This window comes from Hemicordylus capensis, chromosome 4, assembly GCF_027244095.1.
Source record: "Hemicordylus capensis ecotype Gifberg chromosome 4, rHemCap1.1.pri, whole genome shotgun sequence".
Classification (NCBI taxonomy): domain Eukaryota; kingdom Metazoa; phylum Chordata; class Lepidosauria; order Squamata; family Cordylidae; genus Hemicordylus; species Hemicordylus capensis.
This window is the reverse complement of record NC_069660.1, coordinates 9,736,503-9,761,719: the sequence shown is the minus strand read 5'-3', so window position 1 is coordinate 9,761,719 and position 25,217 is coordinate 9,736,503. Positions and strand designations below refer to the sequence as shown.

The 25,217-nt window shown below is 44.5% G+C and overlaps 1 protein-coding gene across 4 annotated transcripts in view; it reads right to left on the bottom strand.

The window, feature by feature from the left end:
• Positions 1-25,217, bottom strand: part of OPRL1 (opioid related nociceptin receptor 1) — a 257,707-nt gene that overhangs the window by 26,162 nt on the left and 206,328 nt on the right. The window contains exon 1 of one of the 4 annotated variants that reach the window (XM_053244348.1): positions 10,519-10,649. The exons of the other annotated variants lie outside the window; for them this stretch is intronic. Coding sequence (XP_053100323.1) covers positions 10,519-10,570 — 52 coding nt within the window. The 5' untranslated portion in view covers positions 10,571-10,649. Of the gene's footprint in view, positions 1-10,518; positions 10,650-25,217 lie in introns of those variants that run through there. 4 annotated transcript variants of the gene reach the window in all.

Here is a 25,217-nt window from a genome sequence, read left to right as displayed (position 1 = left end):
TGCATTTGTTGTCCAACTGGACCACAACTGCTATGGGGGAAAGGTGTTATGCAGCTCTGCCCTTTCTCTGTCACCTGTTAACATTTTACCATCTTCTCCAAGCAACTGGCCTACATCTTCCTTTACTTTCCTCTTGTTCTGTAAAACTCTTTGTTGTTTTGGGCACTGTCATGAATCACACCATGCTGCTACCACTTGTCACAGCTTGGTCTATACCAGCCCTGTGACTTTTAAGTTTAACTGCTACCACCAAGTAGACTGTTGGGCTTTTTCTGGCTGAGTCTACTACAACAGACTTCCAAACCTCTGTTGTATCAACAACAAACAAATTTTGGTAGAGTGATAAAAGGCTTTAGGCGTGGAGTAGTGGTGTGCACGGAACCACACCTCCGTGGTCCGGCACTGGGGAGGGGATCTCTTTAAGGGTGGGGGAGGGTGTACTTACCCCTCCCACCACTTTCCCCCCTCCAATGCGCCAAGTTTTTAACGCATTTGGGGTGGCAGGGTACCTCTCTGCCACACCTTCCCCTGTTCCTCGGCAAAAGGCTTCAAAAGCCTGACTGTGCATGCGCACGTCTGACGTACGCACGCAATGCACGGACGTGGCGCACGCAATGTGCACATGCGCAGTCAGGCTTTTGAAGCCTTTTGCCGAGGAACGGGGGAAGGGGCAGCAGGGAGGTACCCTGTCTCCCCAAATGTGTTAAAAACCAGGAGCTCTGGAGGGGGGAAAGTGGCAGGAGGGGTAAGTACACCCTCCCCCACCCTTAAAGGTCCACCCCCAGGCATCAAACCACCAAACTGGCCCCAGGTCCAGACCGGTCTGGAGGCCCTTAGAATGGGCTCCGGACCGGTCTGTGCACATCCCTAGTGTGGAGTGGAGAAAACAGATGGAAGCTACTACTTTTTATAATATGACAGAAATTTTACTTTTAAAATAGTTCAGTTTAAACCAATACTTTCTTTGAAAAGTTTAGTACGAAAACAGCAACCAAATGAGCATAGGGAAAAATGAAATGTGATCAAAACTCATCCAGCTGACCTAACACTGGGCCCTAACTCAGTCTTCTGCAGTCTTCTCCGTTTTTCCAGCAACTTGGCTTCTTCTTGTTCAGCCTCAGGTCCTGATCTCCTTCAAAGTTCTGGGGGTTCAACTCCAGACTGTTTCTTCTTGCTTGTCAGTTATTTTAGCTCTCCAGAGACTTTCCCCTCTCTGCCAGTGATTTCACAGCTCTTCCCAGCCCCAGCTCTGATTCTCTCTCAGCCTGTGCCAGAAGTTCCTCCACTTGGGACTCTTTAGTTCTTCACTTTCTTCTTCCCACTCTGCCTTCTGAACTCCTTTCCCAACAACTCTCTGAACTCTGCTGAAAGCAGCTTCCTTATATACACACATTTCCCTCCCCTTTTTTTCCCAAACAAAGAAATTAACACAACTTAAGTTTCCCCCATCTTCCAAAACATAAGCAATAAAGTCAAACCTCCACTTCCCTAAAAAAATCAAGCCAGTACATTTCATCACCCTCCCAAATGAAACTGCTGAACAGAAGCCATGAACCTTTGGCCCCTGCCCAGCTTTCTTGATACAATGAATAGCAAGGCAACTTCCAAGATAAAATTCTGTTTACAAAAAGAAGAGGTATAGACTTCATTCCGCCACAGCACCTCATTCTGAGCCTTAGCTTTCCTGACACCATCCCTACAGGTCTGGGCCACTCTTTTGTATTCTTTCTTGGTTATTGCCCCTCCTTCCTTTCCCAATATCTGTCCTTTGTGCTTCTCAGCTGTTCAGAAAGTTCCCTGGGCATCCACACTGGTTTTTTTTAAAAAAATCTCCTATTCTTCCTTCTCATGGGAATGTCCTGAGGGACCTAGACATTAAAAATAGACACAAGATTTAGAGGAGAGAGACAGAGCCTGGGGTTAAGAGAGGAGAAAATGAGACTAAGTTACAAAATGATGAAAATAATCAAATTACAACAATACTACTCCCCTAGCATTTGTGTCTTACTTCTAGATTGTGGGTCCCTCAAGACAGGAACCTGTTCTCTCCTTCTTTGTCACATGTCATATACATGGCACTATATTTAATAATCATTTTATTGTTTTATTTTTAGATACTGTAATTCCACCTTGAGAGCATTATCTTTTTCTGATGGTGCAAGCAGAAATCACAAATAATAATAATTCCCATTGCTACACGATACAGAAAAGGGGAGCAATGTATTTTCACAGCAACCACATATTCTTCGTCTCAGTTATTTCCATCCTCCCATGGATGGAAAAAAAAACCTCAGCATTTCAGCTAAAAGCAATGGTATCAAGGTCTTGAAAAGAGACTGTTTTGTTCTTGATTGCTCATACTTGAAAAGAATTCTAGGTTACAAAAAGGCAAGTTTTGGGGGAAATGACTGCTCTGTCACTCAGTGACATTAAAAATAAAATGCCATTGAAATATACAATATAAGAAAATATTCTCCAAGGTCCTCTGTACCTTGGATATTAAAGAAAATGTCACTTGTGGTGAAAATTAATAGACTTCCAATGGAACATGCTTTGCAATCTAAAAGTACATGAGAATAAAGAGGAACCGAATTCTGAGGAGATGGGATGTGAAGAAATGGCAAATATACAATACGCCAGAGTACAACTGACAGGGAGAGATGCACAGGGGGTTCTAATTTATTCACCACTTTGCCTCAGAATGTCTTATTTGTATGCATGAATATCTTGTGGTGGGTATTTGTAATCTTCTCTCAGAAACTCAGTAATATTGGAAGCTGAGATTCTAGAATGTTGTGGTAGCAAAAAGAATGCCTTTCTTTTTTGGAGAGCATTACTTTAAATATACATTCCACAACAATAGCTGTCTTAATCTGTAGCAGCAAGAAAACGTAAAGCATTGTGGGCCTCAGAGAATCAAGGCAGATCCCTACAGGATGTTGGTAGGTTCCTAAGCCCACCAAACAGATCTGCTCTCAAGAACAGGGTAACAGGGCAATTTGGAAACTCAGATTTCCACTGTGTAGAGTTGCCACTGGATTTCGCCTAAGTGAAATATGAAGAGTATTTTAAGGGCCTCGCTTGGATATAAGAACGCAAGAAGGATCAGACCAAAGGACAGTCTAGTCTAGCATCCTGATTCCCACAGTGACCAACCAGATGCCCAAAGGGGAGCCCACAAGTGAAGTATGAAAGCAATAGCTTGTTATTCTCCAGGATTTGATATTCAAAGGTGCACTAGGAATACGGTGTTCCATATAACCACGGTGGCTAATAGCTACAAATTATTGAAGTATCCTCCATGAATTTGTCTAATTCCCTTTTAAAGTCATCTCAGTCAGGGACCCACCACCATATCTTGTGGCAGCCCTTCCATCAATGAAAAGTGCATTCCGTAAGAAAGGACGTCCCTCTGTCCTGAATGTACCGCCAATCAATTTCACTGAATGATTCAGAGTTCTAGTTTGAAGAAAAGTGTTCCTCTGTTCATTGTCTTTGCACCATGCATAACTGTATAAATCTCTATTATCAGCAATCCTTTCCTGAGGCAACGTGAAGCAGACACTTCAAGTGGTAGTGAGAGCAGGCTGGCAAATTGCTCCCTGCCACCACCATCAAAACAACTCCTCAGGACCAATCCGACCCTATGTGCCTTGCAAGGAGCACCATTCCTCATGCTCCTTGCAAAACTTGCAAGGAGCATGGGGAGAGAACAAGTGGATGCTAGAAACCTCCCCTCCTCCCCACACTCCAACCACTTTCAAAGCTTGCAAGGGTTGGTTTTGAAAGTGGGCTGGTCCCACTATGGTCATGGGACAAGGCAGCATTTGGCCTCTCACCTCAGGTGCCACAAAATCTTGGGCCACTCCAGTCTGTTATAAACCTCAGTCATGTCCCTGCCTTTGCCATCCTTCTTCTGACCCAGCATTTCCCAACAGGAAAGGGCTCCTGCTTCCCTGCATTGCAGCAGCCATGTTCTCCATCTGAAGATTACCCAGCTGAAGCCATCATGTCCTTAGCAACGTGTCCACTGAAGAAGGGCAGTGAGGATGGAGGAGGAGAAAGACTCTCTTCCTTTGCTTCTGAGTGGCTGGCTACATGCTGAAGCTTAGTGTACGTCTCCCTTTAGCCTGACAGGCTTCAGAAAATTAGCACTGGATCCTTCTATTGAAATTAATAGGACTAGGAAACTGGTCTCATCAATTAATTTCAGTGGTACTCATTGCCTAGTTAGCAGGGCATCCCATCATATGGCGATTCCCCATCATTGTTCTGGTGGACTGAATATGCAGTAGGGGGCCCTCTTCTCCTTTTGCTGTCTGGGACAGTCTCATCCTAGTCCTAAGAGCTACCACGTTCTTCCTCTTGATGAGCTGTGCAGAAGCACTTCAAGTCAACCAACGACAGGACAGACCCTTTCCCAATGCACTGCTGCCTCACGTTCCTCCTGAAGTCCTACCAAACAGCACACCAGGTGACAAGAAAAACCCTCTCTCCTCTCTCCAATAGCGGTGGCCAGAGACCTCAGCATGCCTGAGGCGAGATGCCAAATACTCCTCCTACCACATTTCACATGAGCACAAACCTCCTCTTTATTGTCCTTGGCACGGGCAGCAGTACCTGCCGCTGCTGACCGAGGGTGTGAACAGTCACTTCCAGGCTGCAGGGTGACTATGCCCACTTGGTATACACACATGCCTTTCTCTTTCTTCACCTTCTCCTCTTCTCCATGCTTCTTTGCATCAGCAGTTATAGCCACTAGCGCCCACTCACTTGGCCATCACGGGTGCCCTCTGCCTCCTTCTGTTCCATGTGCTGGACTGGCTTTGAAAAGGGGGTGGAAGTGAAAGAGGAACTTTGTAGATACAAGTACTGTATTTCCCACATCATATATTCTCCTCTGCACATTTCCACTCCTGCTCCTTCCCTTTTTTCATAGCCGGCACATTACGTGGAAGTGGAGGTGCACACATCCATGGGTGGGAAGTGGCAGGTATCACTATTCCAAGGAAGGGAGAAAGAGGAGGAGCAGTGAAAGCAAGCAGGTGGCCCAGGAGCAGACAAAAAGTTGCTAAGCCAGCTACTGGATGCTCTGTGGGATATAACAGGCCATTGGTGGGATCTGGGGCACATTCTGCCACCCCTCTGAATATGCTACTCTTGTCAACTGCCCCATCTGGCCTTCTCAGAGGGCTGGGCCAGCACCAAACACCACTGCTGCTACTGTTGCAGTGGTACTGAGCAGAACGGTAAATGACAAGTAGGAGGAATGTGGCTGGGGGGCCTGGCCAGGAGGTTATTTGGGGGGCTGGGCACTAGAAGGCAGAGGAGGCCATTTCCCATGCCTCAGGTTGGTTTCCTGGTTTGTGGGGATGGGGATGAGTAAATCAAGTCATTTTTCTGACTTAATCCAAAGCAACTGGGATAGAGCCCACCCATCTCTGCTTCAGATATTTGGGTCCCAGCCCACAGGCAAGATCTGAGGGCATACTCTCTAGAGATGTGCACGAAATATTTTTTAAAATTTGTTTCAAATTTGAATCAATTTTATCATATTTTGGTGCCTTTTTAATTAATCGGGGGGGGGGGCTGACTGGTGATAAAAGGGGGCTGAATGGCTCTCGAATCAAATTCAAATCAAATTTGGAAATTTGATTTGAATTCAAATTGAATTGCCCTTTTAAGTGGTGATTCAATTCAAATTCGAATCACTTGAATCACTCAGATTCGAGGTGAATGTATTCAAATCTGAATTGATTTGCACATTGCTAATGCCCTCTCTCATGTAGTTGGTACCCTGCAATTGGTATTTAGAGGAATCTTGCCTATGAGGTTGGAGGTGGCCTATAGCCCTCAGACTTGTCCTCCATGAATGTATCTAAGCCCTACTTAAAGCCATCCAAGCTGGTGGCTGTCACCACATTTGTGGCAGAGAATTCCCTAGGTTATTATGCGTTGTGTACAAAAGTGCCTCCTTAGAACATTTAATAAGTTAAAGACTGTACCTGGAATTAACCTGAAAATGGCAACCAGTGACATTGATAAACGAGTGGTGTAATGTCAGCCAGACTGTTGTTACTACTACTACTATACTACTACTAGTAGTAGTAGTACTATTACTACTATAAGTATGTATATACTACTTTTCAACCAAAGTTCTCAAAGTGGTTTACATAGAAAAACAAACAAAGGGTTCCCTGTCCCCAAAGGGCTCACAATTTAAAATGTTAGTCCTAAACAAAATCAGGGAGCCACAACCTGGAGGTGAATTAGTGCCAACCAGCAATTATAGTGTGTTTTTACATGTCCCTTTTTTGTCTCTTACTGTTGTTGTTTCTTATGTTGTTGCTTTAATTCTGTGCCCTTCTTCGAGAATTCTGATTGAAAAACAGGGAATACAATCAGCCAGTGCATATGATCAGAAAGTGGGTAGGACAATTGTCTTACCTAGCTTTGAGAGCTGTGTTCACGCCTGATTTTTGGTCATGTGTTAACCCATGATAAAATGCTGGGTACAAGCACTGAGTAGGATGGTGCTGTGCCACCCAGCTCCTGGCTCACAATGATGACTCCTCCCTCTTCCTACCTAGGTTTTTGCTAGCACACAGCCGATAATCAGGCACACAGACAGCGCCTGAACCTGAGTGCTTCTCCTACTCCATGTACAATCATGTGAATTGCTCTAAGGGTCTAAATAAATACATCAATAAAATAAACTCTATAAAGTATTCCAAATGCATCTGCAGCATAGATAAAGGCATTGTGGCACTGGCAGTCATATTTTCAAAACCTTTCCTATTAGTCTGTAACATTAAGTTTGGCTTTTTAACTGCCACCATAAGTGAAGATGATGTTTTCATTGAACTATCCATCATCACCCTGAGATCATTTTATTCACTTGCTAGTTCAGTTCCCATGTGTGTATATGAGATATTATAATTCTTTTGCCCAAATGTGCATCACTTTACACTAGGGATGTGCAAAAAATTTCGGGCACAGATCGATCTGTGCCCGAAATGAGCAATTTTGGGTGATTCGGGGCCGAACCGAATCACCCCTGATGTCCCCCGATATTTTTCGGGGCTGATCCGAATCACCCAAATTTCGGGGCCAAAAAATTCGGGTGATTCGGCTCATGGCCGATTTTGGGGGATTTTTTGAAGTTTTAGTGACTTTGGGGCAGTTTGGGGGCATAGAATGGGATCTGGGCAAAAAGAGTGGGGTGGGGTGGTAGTGCCTAATGGGTGCAGGCTACCACCCCAATTTCAGGGGGATTGGGCAAAGGGGTGATTTTTGGGGAATTTCTGACATTTTTGTGTCTTTGGGGCAGTTTGGGACAGAAAGTGGGGCCTGGGGCAGAAGAGTGGGGTGGGGTGGTAGTGCCTAATGGGTGGAGGCTACCACCCCAATTTAAGGGGGATTGGACAACGGGGTGATTTTTTGGGAATTTTTGAAGTTTTTGTGTCTTTGGGGCAGTTTGGGGGCAGAAAGTGTATCTGCCCCAAAAGGTTGGGGTGGAGTGGTAGTGCCTAATGGGTGGAGGCTAACACCCCAATTTCAGGGGGATTCGGCAGAGGGCTGATTTTTTGGGAATATTTGAAGTTTGGGTGTCTTTGGGGCAGATTGGGGGCAGAAAGTGGATCTGCCCCAAAAGAGTGGGGTGGGCTGCTAGATAGTGCCTAATGGGTGGAGGCTACCACCCATCCCCAATTTCAGAGTCATTGGCCAGAGGGCTGGATTTTGGTGAATTTCTGAGGTTTTTCTTCATAAAGTGCTTTGATTCATTCATCATATTCATAGTAAATGAGAGTGTGAAAAAAGTGAAAGTGGAGTCATGAGAGTTCTTTAATTGAAAAAAATCTCATTTGCTATCATTGAATGAAAATTCACACCTCAGAAGTTTTTCTGAAGGGATGTTATTCCCTTATTTTCTGAGGTGTGAAACTGCCCCAAAGACATGAAAAGTTCAGAAATTCCCCAAAAATCACCCCTTTGCCCAATCTCCCTGAAATTGGGGTGGTAGCCTGCACCCATTAGGCACTACCACCCCACCCCACTCTTTTTGCCCAGATCCCATGCTATGCCCCTGAACTGCCCCAAAGTCACTAAAACTTCAAATATTCCCCAAAAATCAGCCCTTTGCCCAATCCCCCTGAAATTGGGGTGGTAGCTTCCACCCATTGGGCACTACCACCCCACCCCAAAATTTTGCCCCTAGGCCCTTTCCCCCCCCAAATCGATTCAGATTCAGATTCGGATTAAATCCAAATCCGAACCGAATCAAGGGTGATTCGGGTGGCCCATATTCAGGCACAAAACAGAACAGGGGTGATTCGGTTCGGGTCCCGAACCGAATCACCAAAAATCCGAATTGCACACCCCTACTTTACATGTAATAACACTTAACTTCCATTTTGAGGAACAATGGCTGACATCCATATTAACAAAGCATGGGAGAACCACGGGGCTTCAGCTGAGTTTCCTGATGAGCTGCACTAGCACTTGCATGGGGGGAGAAAATTTCAATGACCCTCCTTCACTTGGAAGCACTCTGTGCAACCTGAAAATATATCCCTGAGGGCTGCATAATTTTAGGTGGCACAGAGTGTTTCTGCGGGAAGGGGGAAAAGTTGAAATTAACCACCACCACACCAATGTAATTGCTGGTGAGGTGCTAATCAACACCTTCAGCTGGGGGTTAGTTTGGAGTGCCAAAACCGAACATGTCCAGTTTGATTCAAGTCCAGTTCGGACTCAAACCGAACCAGGCACACCCCTATCTGAAAAGGGCTAGATCTCCATTGTCTCAGGGCTGTGGTGGAGCCAGTTCCATGTTCATGTTTACTCTGAGAAGTTTCAAAGTACTCCGAAGCCAAGCTCTGAGGGCAGCTTCAAACCTCTTAAGAACATAAGAACATCAGGCCCGAGGCCCATCTAGTCCAGCATCCTGCTTTGCACAGTGGCCCACCAGATGCCGCTGGAAGCCACAGGCAGGAGTTGAGGGCATGCCCTCTCTCCTGATGTTACTCCCCTGCAACTGGTACTCAGAGGCATCCTGCCTTTGAGGCTGGAGATGGCCTATAGCCCTCCGACCAGTAGCTCTTGATAGACCTCTCCTCCATGAAGTTATCCAAACCAGGGGCGTATCTAGGGTGGGGGAGGGAGGGCACGTGCCCGGGCACCACTTGAAGGGGGGCGCCACTTTTTAAAATATTTTTTTAAAATGGCTGCCAAAAACAAAATGGCCACTGTGCATGCTCAAATGGACTCTGTGAGGCCCTAGGCCAGGGGTGGGGAACCTTGGCACTCCAGCAGTTGTTGAACTACAACTCCCACCATCCCCAGCCACAATTATTGTGGCTGGGGATAGTGGGAGTTGTCGTTCAAAAACAGCTGGAGTGCCAAGGTTCCCCACCCCTGCCCTAGGCCATACCAGGCCTCACAGAGGCCATTTGAATACGCATGGCAGCCTCCAAAATGGCCACCATACCGATCTTTGCAGGCCCGAACAGGCCCGAAATTCAGCCTGGGATGGGCTGCGGCGGTGAATTAAGAGGCCAGAAGTGGGAGGGGGAAGCTTTGCAGAATGCCCCCCCCCCATAGCCTTTAGGAAGCCCCTCAAAGGGGCTACAGGTTAAAAAAATTAATTTAATATAATATAAGTCACTGTACACATATTTAGTTTGGCACTATGTACAGAGAATCAGGGATTGTGAATACTGAGCTGAATGGTGAGTTTGTCTTTGAATCAGTGTGAAATCCTTAGTATTAAGACCCACTGGGAGTTTCTTGCTCTCTTTCTCTCATTTTAACTGCCTTTCTGAAATACTAGAATATATTCAGCTTGGATTTAAAGTTACTACTACTGTAAAAAAGATAGCTTTTCCCTCTTCCCCCACACCTTTAGCCCTTGACTTATCAAGGGGAATCCTTGCCCAATTCCCCTTTACAAGTATGCCTGTCAAGCCCTTCGAGCCCACTCGATGGCCAGACCAGACCTGGGCTCAGGCTCTACCGAGCCCAAGCCCGAGCTGCTCAGGGTGGTTCGTATCAAGTCCAGAGTCGAGCCAAACCGGGCAATCGGGTTCCATGCACATCCCTAGTGACAACATCCATAGGGTTGCAAGAGTGGATTTTTAATTAGTAAAACCTGCCTGGAAGTTGCTGTTTATGTGGGTGGATACGGAGAGATTCATCTACAAGGGAGATTGGAACTGAGTCATAAGCAAATGCTGTTCAAAAACAGGACCACCTGGTGCAATCTTCCAGCTTTTTAATAAAGGCAGAGACAGCTCCCATTCAGGCTCATGCTGATAGGAACACATCAAAATATTACTTGGAATGACGGAGTTGTGAAAGCTTTTAAATAATCACAATTAGTGGGGAACCATCAATTATCAGGGAATGTATCTATTGCCAGCATACTTGCTATGGGGGCCAGCTATGGCCATGACCATGGAGTAATGTTAATCTTCTTTTTAAAGGTACACAGAGAAATTGTACACACAACCAACTTACCCAGGGTCAGGAGGGCTTTTGGGGAGGCAGGCTCCCTCCTGCCTCCCCACATACGATCACCTACTTCTCTCAGAGATCTGTTGCTTGTGTGCCCACACAAGCAGCATGGAGGCGATAGGCAGAGAAAGGAGCTGGAAGAGGAAGTCCTCCGGCATCCCATAATGCGCTGCTCAAAGGAGTAGAGTGCATGGGAGGATTTCCCCACTGCCTGGTGCTCTAGCCACCCAACTCTGTGGAAGCTCAGACTGCAGGCAGCCCAAATGTTCACATGACCAGGTACTGGGGTTGGGCACATACTTATGTTCTCCTACCTCACTTTTAACTCAGGTTTAAAAATCGAGCTACCCAGTCGAGGAATGTAAGGACTGGTCCCAATCCCAGTGGTTCACACAACTAGTACTACCTGGGCTGTAGCTCACCTACCCAGGTAGGGCTGGTCATGAGAATGACTTCATATTGTACTAAATTGTCAATGACAACTGTTATGGAAATAATCTAAAAACAATTATGAAAGTCTTATGTTCCAACGAAACAACTAATCTCAACTTTTTACAAGTTTTAGAAGAAGCCTGTCACTTATATCCTACTCATCACAAACCAAAGTTGATGTTGCATCATTCCATTCTAACAATTGAGCATATTGTTCCATCCGGACCATTGGGTGTCACCATTGGGTGAACGGGTTCAAAGAACCTGGGCTGCCACCAATCAAGGGCCTCTGGCACAACCCCAGACACGCCCCCCATGTCTGATGTCAGATACAGGGGGGCATTATTTCAGTCCCAAATGAGGCCGCACAGCCCCGTTTGGAACCGAAATTGGCCCACACTGCATTGGCAGTGTGGCTGGAATGACGGCAGGGAGAGCCACTCCTGGTCTCCCTGCCAACACAGTGGGGCCGATCGATCTTTCTCCCAAACGGGGTCATGTGACCCTATTTAGGAGGGAGATTGGCCCACACTGCATTGGCAACATGGCCGGAATGGCTCTACCTGCCTTTAAGGCCCAATGCAGTGCAGGCTGATCTTCCTTCCAAACGGGGCTGCACGATCCCCCCTCCCCTCCACCCCAAGTGTGTCAGCCACAGCTACAGGCAGCCACAGCTGACACACAATCAAAAGAATGGCGTTCACACCATTAACCTCATTTAGGGGTAGGGTTTCTAAGGCGGGCTAGCCACCAGAGAACCACTGGGCTCACCCACGAGCCCGGTAGTTCTCACAATTGCTCAAAACTGGGCTGGGCTCAGGTAGCCTAGTTTTGAGCAATCGTGTGAATAGCTTCCTAATGTTGCATCCAATAATCCACCTGTGTTTAGATTATTTGATGATACATAGCTTCCTCACAGAGATTTGTTAGAAAAAGCTACAACAAACTAAAAAATATGAAATGCATAAGATTCCCCCCCCCATCCCAAAAAATCAAGTGCCCCACTGACTCGTGGCTCAGAGGAATTTTGGGCACCATGGAGCCCCACCTTGGAGAACCTAGCACCACCCATGAGGGAGAATGGGGCCACTTGACATCCCCATTATTCCCTATGGCCTAAAACATAAAAAAAAGAAAAAGAATCAACTAAGTGCCCTGAAGCTTTGGGGGTTGGATGGTGGTTGACACCCATGGACACCTACCACCCAATCAATGTTTGTGCCCCCAGGTGCTCACCATAGGGCATAATGGACTAGTCTGAGTCCCCATTATTCCCTATGATGAACATTTCAGCATCGGTTCTAATGTGGTTCTAATTCAAACTGAACCACGGGTTGGCATGACTGAACCGGAACCTGAAGTGTGGCACCCAGTTCAAATCTGATTCAGATTTGAACCAAACCACTTAAACCATTTTTGTGCACATGCTTATCTGTGGCTGCCCCAGGGCTTTGGAATATGCTCCCTCTTGAAATAAGAGCATCTCTTTTTCTGTTTGCTTTTAGAAAGACCCTCAAGACACACCTGTTTTCGCAGGCTTTTAACTGAAACTAAATGTAAACTATTTATTTATTTATTTTATCTTATGAGCTTGTTTTTATTTACCTTGTGAAATTTTATGAAATTATGAGATTGTTTTTATTTATCGTGTGAAATTTTAACTGGTTTTACTCAGTTTTACATTTGTTGCATTTTAGCTCTGTACACCACCTAGAGATGCACATATCAGGTGGTATAAAACTATGATAAAAAGATAGATAAATGTGATGCTCCCATACAGTTGTTACATCTCATTAACCACTATCCAAAAGACTTGATCAATCAAACATGACAATTCCCTTCACATTCAGCTGGAGAATAATCTGAGACACAATCAGAACTTGTGAGCTCTAGAAAGGATAGTGATGTACTTTGTGCAATTTTGCATTCTGCCTACTGTAATGGAAACCAGATATTCATTGGTGGGTCTGATGCACAGACTCTGACTGCAATGGGATCACACCACCTTTAGTCTTAGTTCTTCATCTGAAACAGATTGTGCAATGGGCTAGAAGGTACTGAATCGCACACACCTGAATGGGATGTATAATTTCCCCTCATTATGTAGGAAGTAACAATTTCTCCTGTATTGATAACCAAAGTGGGGCGGGAAATCATTCCACACAGCCAGTCTGCTAGCAGAATGGAATCTGATACTGCCTGACATTTCATTTTGTCATGTGTCTCGGGAAGATGTTGATTATAAAATACATCAGGCAATTGTTCTCAAGCTGTGGATAGACAGAATAAAAAACAATAAGAATATTTAATGGCCCTTCCTACATCCATCTCGAAAGCTGAGACTCACTTAATGGTTGATTCTTTATGTGGGCACTTTCAATGGATTCATGAACTTTCGACTCCCTCATTTAAAACAAAAAACAGGGAAAGTATTTCCTCTAAAGGCAATAATCCAAAAGTCATGAGATATTTAGAAAAGTAGCTGTTTCCCTCCTGCTGTGCCATCTCTGTCTGCATTTTCTATTCTCAGTTCCATTATTTGGAGATCTTATTGTTGGAAGTTTCTCTTTTTATTTAGGCCTTTGGGTCTTTTTTGAGATTTGCTTGTATATTCTTATTTTGCTAAGAGACTTCACTTTGGAGTGTACTGAGCCCCCAAATTAAAGCCAAGCAGGACAGATCACTGGGCCCATCGCTAGAAAAATTGTAATTAGGAAGCCTGAAGGGAACAAGGAATCATCATAGGCCAGGGCTAAGAACACATATAGGTAAAGGTAAAGTTGTGCCATTGAGTCGGTGTCGACTCCTGGTGACCACAGAGCCACATGATTGTCTTTGGTAGAATAAAGGAGGGGTTGACCATTACCTCCTCCCGTGCAGTATGAGATTATGCCTTTCAGCATCTTCCTATATCGCTGCTGCCTTTCCATAGTCTGGGAAACATACCAGTGGGCATTCGAACCAGCAACCTCTTGCTCCCTAGGCAAGTTACTTCCCCGCTGCCCAATATCTTTAAAGTTAATCAATTGTATGAAATAGTGAGGAAGCGTTTTAAATATGAATACAAGATAATTCAGTTTCATACATAAGGGCTCAGCACTTATCAGTTACCACTGTTGTTCTTCTCCATTGGCTACAACACTATAAGGAAAGAGCAACTTGCTTTATTTCTATCTATGTAAACCACTTTGGGAACTTTTGTTGAAAAGAAGTATATAAATTTGTCATATTTGTTTCTCCACAAGTAAGTGTACTAGAGACTTACATTTTCTTAAAGGAAGCTGAATACTCAAGAGGGAGCCTAGAATATCCCGGGCGGCGTGGGGGGGGGAGGAGTCCCCACTGCCCCCTTGTTGATCCACCCCCTTAAAAAATTCCTTTTTAAAAAGGCTTTACTATATTGGATATCTCCCCTTATTTTATTTTGGAGTTGGTATTGCTACTTTTCTTTATAATCATTGGTAAAATTACTTATTTTAATACTTAATACTCAAAGGGCACTTTTGAAGCATTCAAAATGTTTCACATACATTGTCTCCTCATTATTACAACAACCTTGTAGAGTAGGTCAGTATCAATATGATAAGAATATGAAAAATAAATATGTACTTCCCCCCTCCCATATGGGATAGGGGCTGAGGATAAAAGGAGGGATGACATGATAAGCAGTGTGCTGCAGACGGTTCTGCATTATCTGTGCTTCTGAGGATCTCTAAAATAATTACCAGCGCTGGGGTGCAAGAATGCTCTTACATTACTATGTAACATTTGCATAATCACACATGTGACACTATGGCCACTGGAAATAATGGATGTAGTGTTGTGGAAACATGACTGTGCACTTGTACATATTACCGTAGCACTAGGGATGTGCAAATTGATTTGGGTACAAAATGATTTGTACCCAAATATACCTGTTTTGGGCGATTTGTTGACAAAACAAATCACATCTGAGCTAGCTGGCCAGATAGAAAAGAGAAGATAATTTTTTTCCATCCCTTTCCTGCTGCTGAGAGAATCACTGCCTGTGCCTGCTGTCTGTGTGAATCGATTTGGGTACAAAATGATTTGTAGGGTTGAGTGTTTTGTATTTTTTTTGTTTCGATTTGTACCAAATCTGAATCAACCCCATTTTAAGCCTTCCGAATCACCCCAGTTTTGTTTTGTATCTGAATTAATCCGAATCCAAATTAATTAATCCGAATCCAAATTAATTCAGATTAAAAAATGGGCCACATGGTAAAAAGAGTGGGTGGGGGTTATAGTGCCCAATGAGTGGAAGCTACCACAAAAATTTCAAAGGAATTGGGCAAACTGCTGATTTTTGGTGAATTTTTGAAGTTTGCACTTCTTTCAGTTTTTCCCCATAGGGTATGATGGAGGTTTCAGGAAAAGCATAGCTTCACGCAGGAGCGGGGGAGGGGTGGCCCAGAGTGGAGTGTGGTTGGTGGTAGTGTCCAGTTGGTACAAGGAAGCTACCACAATTTTTTAAGAGGAATTTGGCAAAGGGCTGATTTTTAAAGAATTAATGAAGTTACGTGTCTTTCAGATTTTCCTTCTAGGGTATAATGGAGGTTTCTGCAGTCCCATAACTCCACTTGAGGGGCACTGGGGTGACCCAGAACAAGTGGGAGTGTAGTGCACATAAGGTGCCAACCACCCACATGGGTTGCCGACCCATGAAGTACAGGGTTTTGTTGTTCTAGAGGTGTTCTGAGAGTAGATTCTCTAGTAGCGTATGAGAGTGGATTCATGGTTTTTCATTAAAAATCTCATTTGCTACCAGAGAATCTAAACTCAACACCTCAGAAACAACAAAGCCCAGTACCCCAATGGGTTACCAATCCAGGGGCGTGGTTGGCACCCTCTGTGCACTACACCACCACTTGCTTCAGGCCATCCCAGTGCCCCCCAGGTGGTGTTATGGGGCTGCAGAAACCTCCATTATTCCCTATGGGGGAAAAAATCTTAAAGATGTGTAAACCTCAAAAATTCCTAAGAAATCAGCCCTTTGCCCTATTTGGAATCTGGTGCACCACCCTTGGGGCACTGCCACTCAACCTACTGTATTGCCCCTGAAGCCCCACATAAACAAGTTTAAAGAATGAAGAGAATGATGAACAAGAACGACACTTAGTTTTTTGGCACAGTTATTTGAGAATTTTGTAGTGTGTGGGGGCCTGTCCCTGTGGCACTAGCACAGCAGCACAACCCATTTGTGGATTCAAGCAATCTTTCAATAAAAACACTCCCTCCCCATGGAACAGTGACCACAGGTCATTTGAGATAGCAAGATAGACCAATGAACTGCCTTGGTACTATGGAACAACTTCAAATGTTCATTTAACTGAACTGGAGTGAGCCATAGCCCAAACAAATCAGCCTACTGTTCAGAATTGTTGAGATTTATCATCACTGCATTTAAGAAAGTGCAAAACCATGGACCATGGTTACAAGAAAGACAGAAGCAACTAAGGTTCCTGGGGATGTCAGGTTGACAGGAAGTATTCCCCATCCCCCTCCTTTTGTCTCCTATAGTCCCATGTGGATGACCTGTCCCTGCAAAGGCAAAAATTGTGAACCACTGGCTTAGACATCATGTCCCACCAAATTTAAATTACATTAGACTGCTCAACTTGGGCAACAAAACTTAGACACCACTATAACTCATAAAAATCAGAAGAAAAACAAAATAGCTCTTCAAAAGACCCCTGAACAAGTCAAGAGATTCTTTCTAAACCTTTGGAAAGAAAAACCTGTGTAATTTCAGAACTTTCCTAACCAGCTTCTCGAAAAGCTTTTCTACACAATTTATACCATGGCTTTTAGCAAGAGCTTTGGAATTGCTTTGAGCTCCCAAAGGTATTTGGGTACTTCTGTCTCAAAATGCTGTCTTCCAAATCCCTTTGCAAGGTCAGTTTGCATTTCAATCACACTGAATACAACACATACTTAAGCAAACCATTCATGAGCATTTTTGGCATATCTTTTTGCATATCTTATCTTCTGCTAATCACTCAGTGCCTCAGCTGGAGTGGACAGAGTCAGAGAAGTCAATTTGAATTGCAATGCTTTTCCTAAGAACAAAGCATTCTGTCCGAAACACAGTCATTTCAATATAGAAACAAAAATCTCTGTTTTTTAATTCTTGATTTTGTTTTGGTTACAAAACCTCCACAATTGCAATTTTCGGGCACAAAACGTTCTGTACCCAAATCGAAATGCACAAGCCTAATGATTTGTATCCAAGTCTACCTGTTTCAGGAGATTTGCGGACAAAACACATCGCCCCTGTGCTAGCTGGCCAGATTTTGACCCAAAACATGATTTGGACCCAAAACAAATCGGAGGTGATTTGATTCAGGTACAAATCTAACTGAAAAAATTGATTTGTGCACATCCCTAATTAGCACAACAGTGTTGGTGTTGTTTTAGGTTTTAGGTGCCTGCAACAGCATTGGCAGTGCAGAATTGTCCTCAGTACACTACGCGTCATGTCAGCCAATATTAGGTACGGAGGAAGCTGCTTTATCATTGGTCAGATCATTAGTTCACCTAGCTCAGTTCTCTCTGCCCTGACTGCAAGCTGCTCAGCACAATTTCAGAGAAGGATCTTTCCTCTCCCTGTCTGAAGATGCCAGAAACTAAACCTTGGACCTTTTGCATGCAAAGCAGATGCTCTGCCACTGAGCTACTGTCCCATATTAGCTTGTCTAGTGAGAGCAAATATGGTTAGTGTGTTGGATGTAGACCAAGGTGACCCAAGTTAAATCTCTTCTCCATCACAGAGCTTCTTGTATGATTTTGGGCCGGGCCCTTCTTTCCAGTGTAACTTACCTCACAGGGTTGGTATGAGAACATTAGACTATAAGAAAGCCTTGCTGGATCAGATCAAAGATTCACCTGCCATAATCCAGTAGTCTGTTTCTAACAGTGGCCAATCAGATATCTCTGGGAAAATCACAAGAAGATGTAGGCAAATAGTCCTTTCTCACTGGTGCTATCTAGCAAGTCACATCCAGAGGCACACTGTATCTCCAGGTTCAGACCTGGAGTTAGCAGTAATCAGAGAGGCACCTAGGTAATTTCGGAGCCTGGACCTAAAGGTCTTTGGAGGCCCCCATTCCCTGCAAATTAAGCATCATTATGCTCCACCAGGTGACTACACCACCTGGGACAGACTAAAGAGGCCGCCAGGGGCTGTGGAGGCCCTGGACTTTGGCCCCAATGTCCAGGGGTAAGAGCCCCTCTGGCATCCATCATGACTATTAGCCACTGATAGACTTGTCCTCCATGGATTTGACTAAACCCCTTGAGGGTAATAAAGGGGATCTGTGTACACCACTTTTAAAAACAAACAAACCTAAAACTAAAGCCAAAATCCTGATCAATGCTGCACTCAAAGAAAGCACACACACAGATGCTGTGCTTCCACTTCAGCAGCATGGATGCTCACGTACCATGTGTGTGTATCTAAATTTAGCCAATCTCCCCTTCCCCCAGAAGTGCTCTATGCAATGTAGAAATATGTCCCTGAGGGTCATGCAGCTCTCAATGAAATATTTTCTGGGCGTGAAGGAGATATTGGCAAAAACAGCCACTGCTGCACACAAACAACTACACTGCTGAACTGGGACAGCAGTAGACATGTGCACAGAACCGGTTTCCCCAGTTCAACGCATGAGCTGTCAGGAGGACTATACTTGTAAAAGGAAACCTGGTGGTCCTCAGTGGGATGGTGTGATTATATTTTCCCAAGTCAGGTGCTAACTGGTTTTAAATTGTTTTAAGGTTTTCATTCTAATGTGTTTTATGTTGTTGTAAACCACCCAGACATGGAAGTTTGGGGCAGTCTACAAATTTGAGAAACAAACAAATAAATAAACAAACTTGAGCATCTTATTCAAAAGCACAGAGAAATTCCCAGTTACTAGAAGAGTTCTTCCTTTGTCCAGGCTCCAAGTGTTCACTGAAGCCATGGGAGGGGTGGGACCATGCCTATTGGCCCTGCTCCTGGTGTCAGCATGACTCCTCCTGACTCTATCCTGATATCTGTTCATTTGACACTGTTGTGAAAGGGCTGTATTTACTGTTTCTTTTACTTATTTCATGCCTTTCTTCCATCATGGAACTCAAGGCCATCTCCAGCCTCAGAGGCACAATGCCTCTCAATACCAGTTGCAGGGGAGCAACAGCAGGAGAGACGGCCTGCCCTCACCTCTTGCAAGTGGGCTTCTCAGAGGCATCTGGTGGGCTTCTGTGTGAAACAGGATGCTGGACTAGATGGGCCTTGTGCCTGATCCAGCAGGGCTGCTCTTATGTTCTTAAGGCGGCATATAAGAAGTTCTTAGGCAGTCACCCATTCAGGCACTAACCTATTTAGCTTCAGCAAGGTCACTACGTCATGTACCCTCTGACCATGCCTTGGAACCCTACACACCTATAACCTAGGTTCCCAAGCATATGGATACTGAGTTCCTCGTTGCATGGAGAAGTTCCTGGTTGCACGACCCTCTTACACTTTAGGCCCTTTCTCAACAATACCGAATGTATGGATGGCAAGTGGGTGTGGCCAGTGAGTATATGGGTGTGGCCAGTAAGTGCCCCCCCCCATGAATGCAACTGAATAGCTCTTTTAACTGAACAATTAAATGTGATTGCTACAACATCAACTGACCATCCAAGAGCATTAACCAGCAATCTGTCAAATGGATAAATGGCTGGCCAGCAGGTATAGTGAAATGTAGACATGAAACCCTCTTACATTGAGTTGACCTTTCCTCCACTTTGAAGCCATACTCATGACTGCGCAGATGGGTGGTGGGCGGGGGAGGGGGAAGGCAGGGTGGAACCAAACTTCCCTCCAGACGATCCTTGAAGGTCCTCTTCGGCATGCCACTGTGTGCCCAGACAATCCTCACTGCACAGGTCAGCATGGATCTCTGGGGGTCGGGACTCCAGTTATCCCACAATGCACTACACAAATTATTTATTTTTTTGATTTATATACCACCCTTCCAAAAATGGCTCAGGGCGGCGGGGGGCGGGGTTTACATCAAAATAAAAACAATTAAAATCAATTAACAATTAAAATCAAAATTAAACCAATTAAACAATTATAATAATTTAAACATTAAAATCATTTAAAACCAACATTAAAAATTTAGAAGCTTGAATCTAATTAAAAGCCTGGGTGAATAAATGAGTAGGAATCCCAGTTCAATTTGGGGAATCCCCCAGGAGTTGGATGTTCTAGGTGCCTGACTCTGTGCGTGCCTGAGCTGCACGCAGTCTGAGAACCCACATGACCCTGGTGCCAGGGTTAAAAGTAGGGTTAAGCGGGCAGGCAGCGCCAGGATCAGCCCCGATCCTGGTGCTGCACACAAGCAGCTTAACCCAGGTTGGGCTGCCCTCGCCTGCTCGTGTGAATAACCTTATTGTCTTTTCTGAGTGACAACAGCTCTTCAAGATCTCCAGACAACATCAAAATGCAGATGGACAGATATTAAATCCTCTATTATGGAGCAAAGGGAAGGGAAACTCTCTGCTATTCTTCCTACAAAGAATAAAAGCTGACGTACATTATATTTTATCTCTATCATTAAAAGTTGCAGGACAATATAATGAGCCATCAAATTATATGCCTCTTCACAACTATATCTGCCTTGGTGTATTGGAGAGAAACAGAAGCAGGGATTCATCTTTGTTCCTACAGAATTGAATTTTACACACCATATATATTTACTGAACTAATGTTCCAACTGATGTATTAATACCTCATTTTTCAGGACCGTGGGCTTGTTTGTATAATTCGTTATTCTCAGGATGCAATCCTTAATATACTACAGTCAGGAAGAGCTTAATGTTTTGTAATATGTCCATCTTATTATTATCTTATTATTATTCCTCTGTGTAAACCGCCCTGAGCCATTTTTGGAAGGGCGGTATAGAAATCAAATAAATAAATAAATAAATAAATAAATATGTTCATGATTCATGGTCATAATTTGAAATCAACACATCATGTTTATGTATCCTTCTCTTTCTTTTGACCAGAATCCACACTACAGAGGCTAATATTAAAGCAAACTCAATTGCAAATAAGAACGAAGTATGCACATATGTATGATCAATAATTCTAATTTGATCTCAAAATCTCTCGCAAGTATACACAACAGAAATACAAAATATGACTCCACTTGCAATTCCTACAAGTCTCACTGGTGCTGGATCATTCCTCCTCTTCAGTTAATCAGAAATAACAGTACAACTATCCTTGTAATCCATGCCAAATGGGTATTACTCACCCTCCATTTCTTTTGCACTGGAAATGTGAAAATCCACATTTCCTCCTTCTTTCCACTTTTTAGTTTTATCCTCCCAATACTGGTGACTGGTTGGGCCACAGCCTTTGAAGGCAGGGGTTAGTGATGTGCACAAGTCCTCCTCATGTCTGCATCACCACATGCCTGAACTATTATATTGTATGTATGTATGTATGTATGTATCAAACTTCTATACCGTCCAAACTTTTGTCTCTGGGCAGTTAACATAAAACAATTAAAACACATATTAAAAGGTAAAACAATTCAACAATTTAAAATCAACCATAAAATTAAAACAGACAATTTTAAAAAGCTGGGAAAGTTTGGGTGAAAAGATGGGTTTTCAGATGTTTTTCTATATGTATATATGTATAGATTTTTCTATATCGATATGTATAGAATACTCAGTCATTGCAAGCACTTCTGAGAGGTGGGGCTCATGGAGCTATTAATTTAGAGCTGTGATCCTATATGTTTACTTAGGAGTAAGTTCCACCGACTGTGAGAGTCCCAGGTCCTCCTCCTCCTTATGGCCATGCCTAAGGTCAATTCCAAGTTTCAGGGTCCTCAGCAAACTGCCCTCCTCCAGGGTGGGTCCCAATAAAGTCGCTTTGCCAACACAAAGTCTGTGGGCAAAGAGGTAGCTTCGGAGATCAATGGTGGGCCTGGCCCTTCTAAGAGCCCTGGAGACCCTTGGCAACTGACCCCTGGCCCTTCTAAGAGCCCTGGAGACCCTTGGCAACTGACCCCTGGTGCTGGCCCTGGCAATGGCAGATGGAATGGGAGAGGAAACCCTGTAACACTTAATGAGAAATACACTTGACAGAACATGCCTACCCAAACAAGCACAGAACATAATATTATTGTGTCCCTTTTATCTCCTGTAATTTTGTTTAACCAAGTCAAGCTATTCAAGTTAAACAAACAAACAAACAAACTTCAAAAGTTTTTTTTTGCCCTAAGGGCCAGTCCAACAATACAGTTGACATGTGACTACGAAGAGAGTGCACCTATCAGGACATCCTCCATGGAGGGCCATGGAGGGGAGGGGAGCTGGTCTTGTGGTAGCAAGCATGAATTGCCCTCTTTGCTAAGCAGGGTCCACCTTGGTTTGCATTTGGAGACTACATGTATGAGCACCACAAGATATTCCCCTTAGGGGATGGGGCTATTCTGGGAAGGGCACCTGCATGCTTGAATGCAGATGGCTCCAGGTTCCCTCCCTGGCACCTCCAAGATGCACATCTTTTAATCATGCATGAGCGGTTGTTCATCTGAAAGCCCCCTAAATGTTTAAACAAGTACTTAGGAGCATGTATTTAGTGGGTGGGGGGCACTTTGGATGACTAGCCCTCAAATGCAATCAAGGGATGCACTGGAAAGGTAGGGCACATAGGGAAGCCCCAATGGCATGGTGTGTGATGATGTCATCATCAACTCCAATTCAAGATGGCGGATGCATTAACTTCTGAGGTGCAAGTGGGCTAATTTGTGAACTATATAACCATTTTTAACCAAATTAGGCACAGTTGCAGTGAGTGACACACAGGAACACAGGAGAGGAGAGCTGGTCTTGTGGTAGCAAGCATGACTTGTCCCCTTAGCTAAGCAGGGTCTGCCTTGGTTACATATGAATGGGAGACCAGAAGTGTGAGCACTGTAAGATATTCCCCTCAGGGGATGGAGCTGCTAAGAGCAGAAGGATTCAAGTTCCCTCCCTGGCTCCTCCAAGATAGGGCTGAGAGAGATTCCTGCCCGCAACCTTGGAGAAGCCGCTGCCAGTCTGTGAAGGCAATACTGAGCTAGATAGACCAATGGTCTGACTCAGTATATGGCAGCTTTCTATTTTGAACACCTCAGTGGCATAGCTTGTGATAATGTCATCCTCTCTGATTCAAGATGGTGGACGTGTAAACATTTGAGGTACAAGTGGACTAACTTATGTACCACTTAACCAATTTGAACCAAATTTGCTACAGGGACACATAGGGACACCTCAATGGGATAGTTTTTGATGATGTAATCTACCCCAAACCCAAGATGGTGGATGCGTAAACCTCTGAGGCACAATTGGACTAACTTGTGAACCACCTAACCAATTTGAACCAAATTTGCTCCAGCTGTAGGGCACATAGGGCTGTCTAATTTTAAAAAATGTTTTATTTCACTATAAATGTGATCCTCATATGGGAAAAGCATTAGGCCCAGCATTCCTGATCATGGGTAGGATCTCTCCTTGGGTATAGCACTTGTCTCTGCAGATAAATGCGGGCATATGCATAGACAGTGGGGAGATGGGGCTTTACTGCGAGTTCATAGTTGCCCCCCCAAAATGATACAAAAAGTTGATTTTTTAACCCTGGATAGAAATCCGGCTACAGTCTAATGTATAATGAAAAACCCGAATTGTGTGTGAAGTGCTTCCCATTAGCTCACAGGGCCAATATGTGAATGCACACCTCCACCCCAGAGGAGATGCGAGCTAAAAACCCTATGTGAAAAATGCCCAGGGATTTCAAACTGGGGACTCTAACGGTGGGTTCCAGCACCTTACTTTCTGCACTACTATATTAACCTGCAGATATAGGGTACTGGGCTTCTGATCACAGGTGTGTTGCAGCATCACCACTGCAGATGGCCAGAGGATGGTACTGCAGCCAAGAACCCAGCAGCAGGGATGTGCACAAAACTGGAAAACATGGTTCGGCTTGAATCGAACCAGACTTGACCCGAACCGGGTCCAGTCTGGTTTTGGGCTTGGTGAGCCAAGTTTGGCTCGAGGCTGAACCAGTTCGGGCCCAGCTTGAGTGGTGGGGCGTAATTGTTTTTTGACTTACTGCTGGGTTTGGTGGTGTGGGGGGTGCTGCTGTGGCTGTGGGAGGAGAATCTCCAGCAGTTCCCACTACTCCGTCGGCCTCCCACTGGTCTTCTAAGGGCTGTTTCAGTCCATTTGGGGGCCATTTCAGCCTGCCATGCAAATGTCCATGGTGCATGCATTGTACCTACACCTAAGGTGACCGTCTCACCCCATCTCATCGAAGGGCAACCACGGGAGTCCTTTGCAATGAGATGCAGACACCAGGCAGTTGGACACCCAGAGAGGCATACAGAGACATCAGATAGTAAAGAGAAAATGCCCCTGCTAACTGGGCAAAGAGGCACCTTTTACCGTGGTGATTCTCTTTATTTAGCAGGGGGAGAGTAACTGGCCCTCTCCACCCCCAGCACAGTACTTCCAGTGACTGTTGCTGGTGTGTGTCTTATGTTTCTTTTTAGAATGTGAGCCCTTTGGGGACAGGGAGCCATCTTATTTGTTATTTCTCTTTGTAAACTGCCCTGAGCCATTTTTGGAAGGGCGGTATAGAAATCGAATTATTATTATTATTATTATTATTATTATTATTATTATTATTATTATTATTATTACAATTACTTAGTTTACTCAGAGAATTATATCGCAGGGGGGGAAAAGGCTCTCGGGAGCTGCATATAACATTTTTCCTAGCCCTGAAAAGCCCAGAGGAACCCCAGAACACAATTTCAAAACCATCCACTTATCTAACCACAGTGCTTTAGCGCCATAGAGACAGATGATTGCCTAGAGTGTCAGGATTTCATGGCCGCATGCCTTAGTGGTGTGAAGGTCTTGGAGACAGATTCCTTGGTTGCACGGTTGGAGGAGGTGCACAGAGGCAGCACAGTTGGGTGGATGCAATCCTTGGCATTCCAGGGGGCAAGATCAAGAGACATCTCAGCTCCAACTCAGCCCAGGATGTAGGCAGTGTTGGAAAAGAGAGAGGAAAGAAAGATGTGGAAAATCCTGAAAGTGACAAAATACAAATTGTACCTTGACCAGTTCTGAATCCTTTAATGTTGTGCTGCTGCTCAACATGTGATAAGACATAGGTGGGGAGGTCGGTTGGGCAAAGTTGCCTTTGTTTCTTA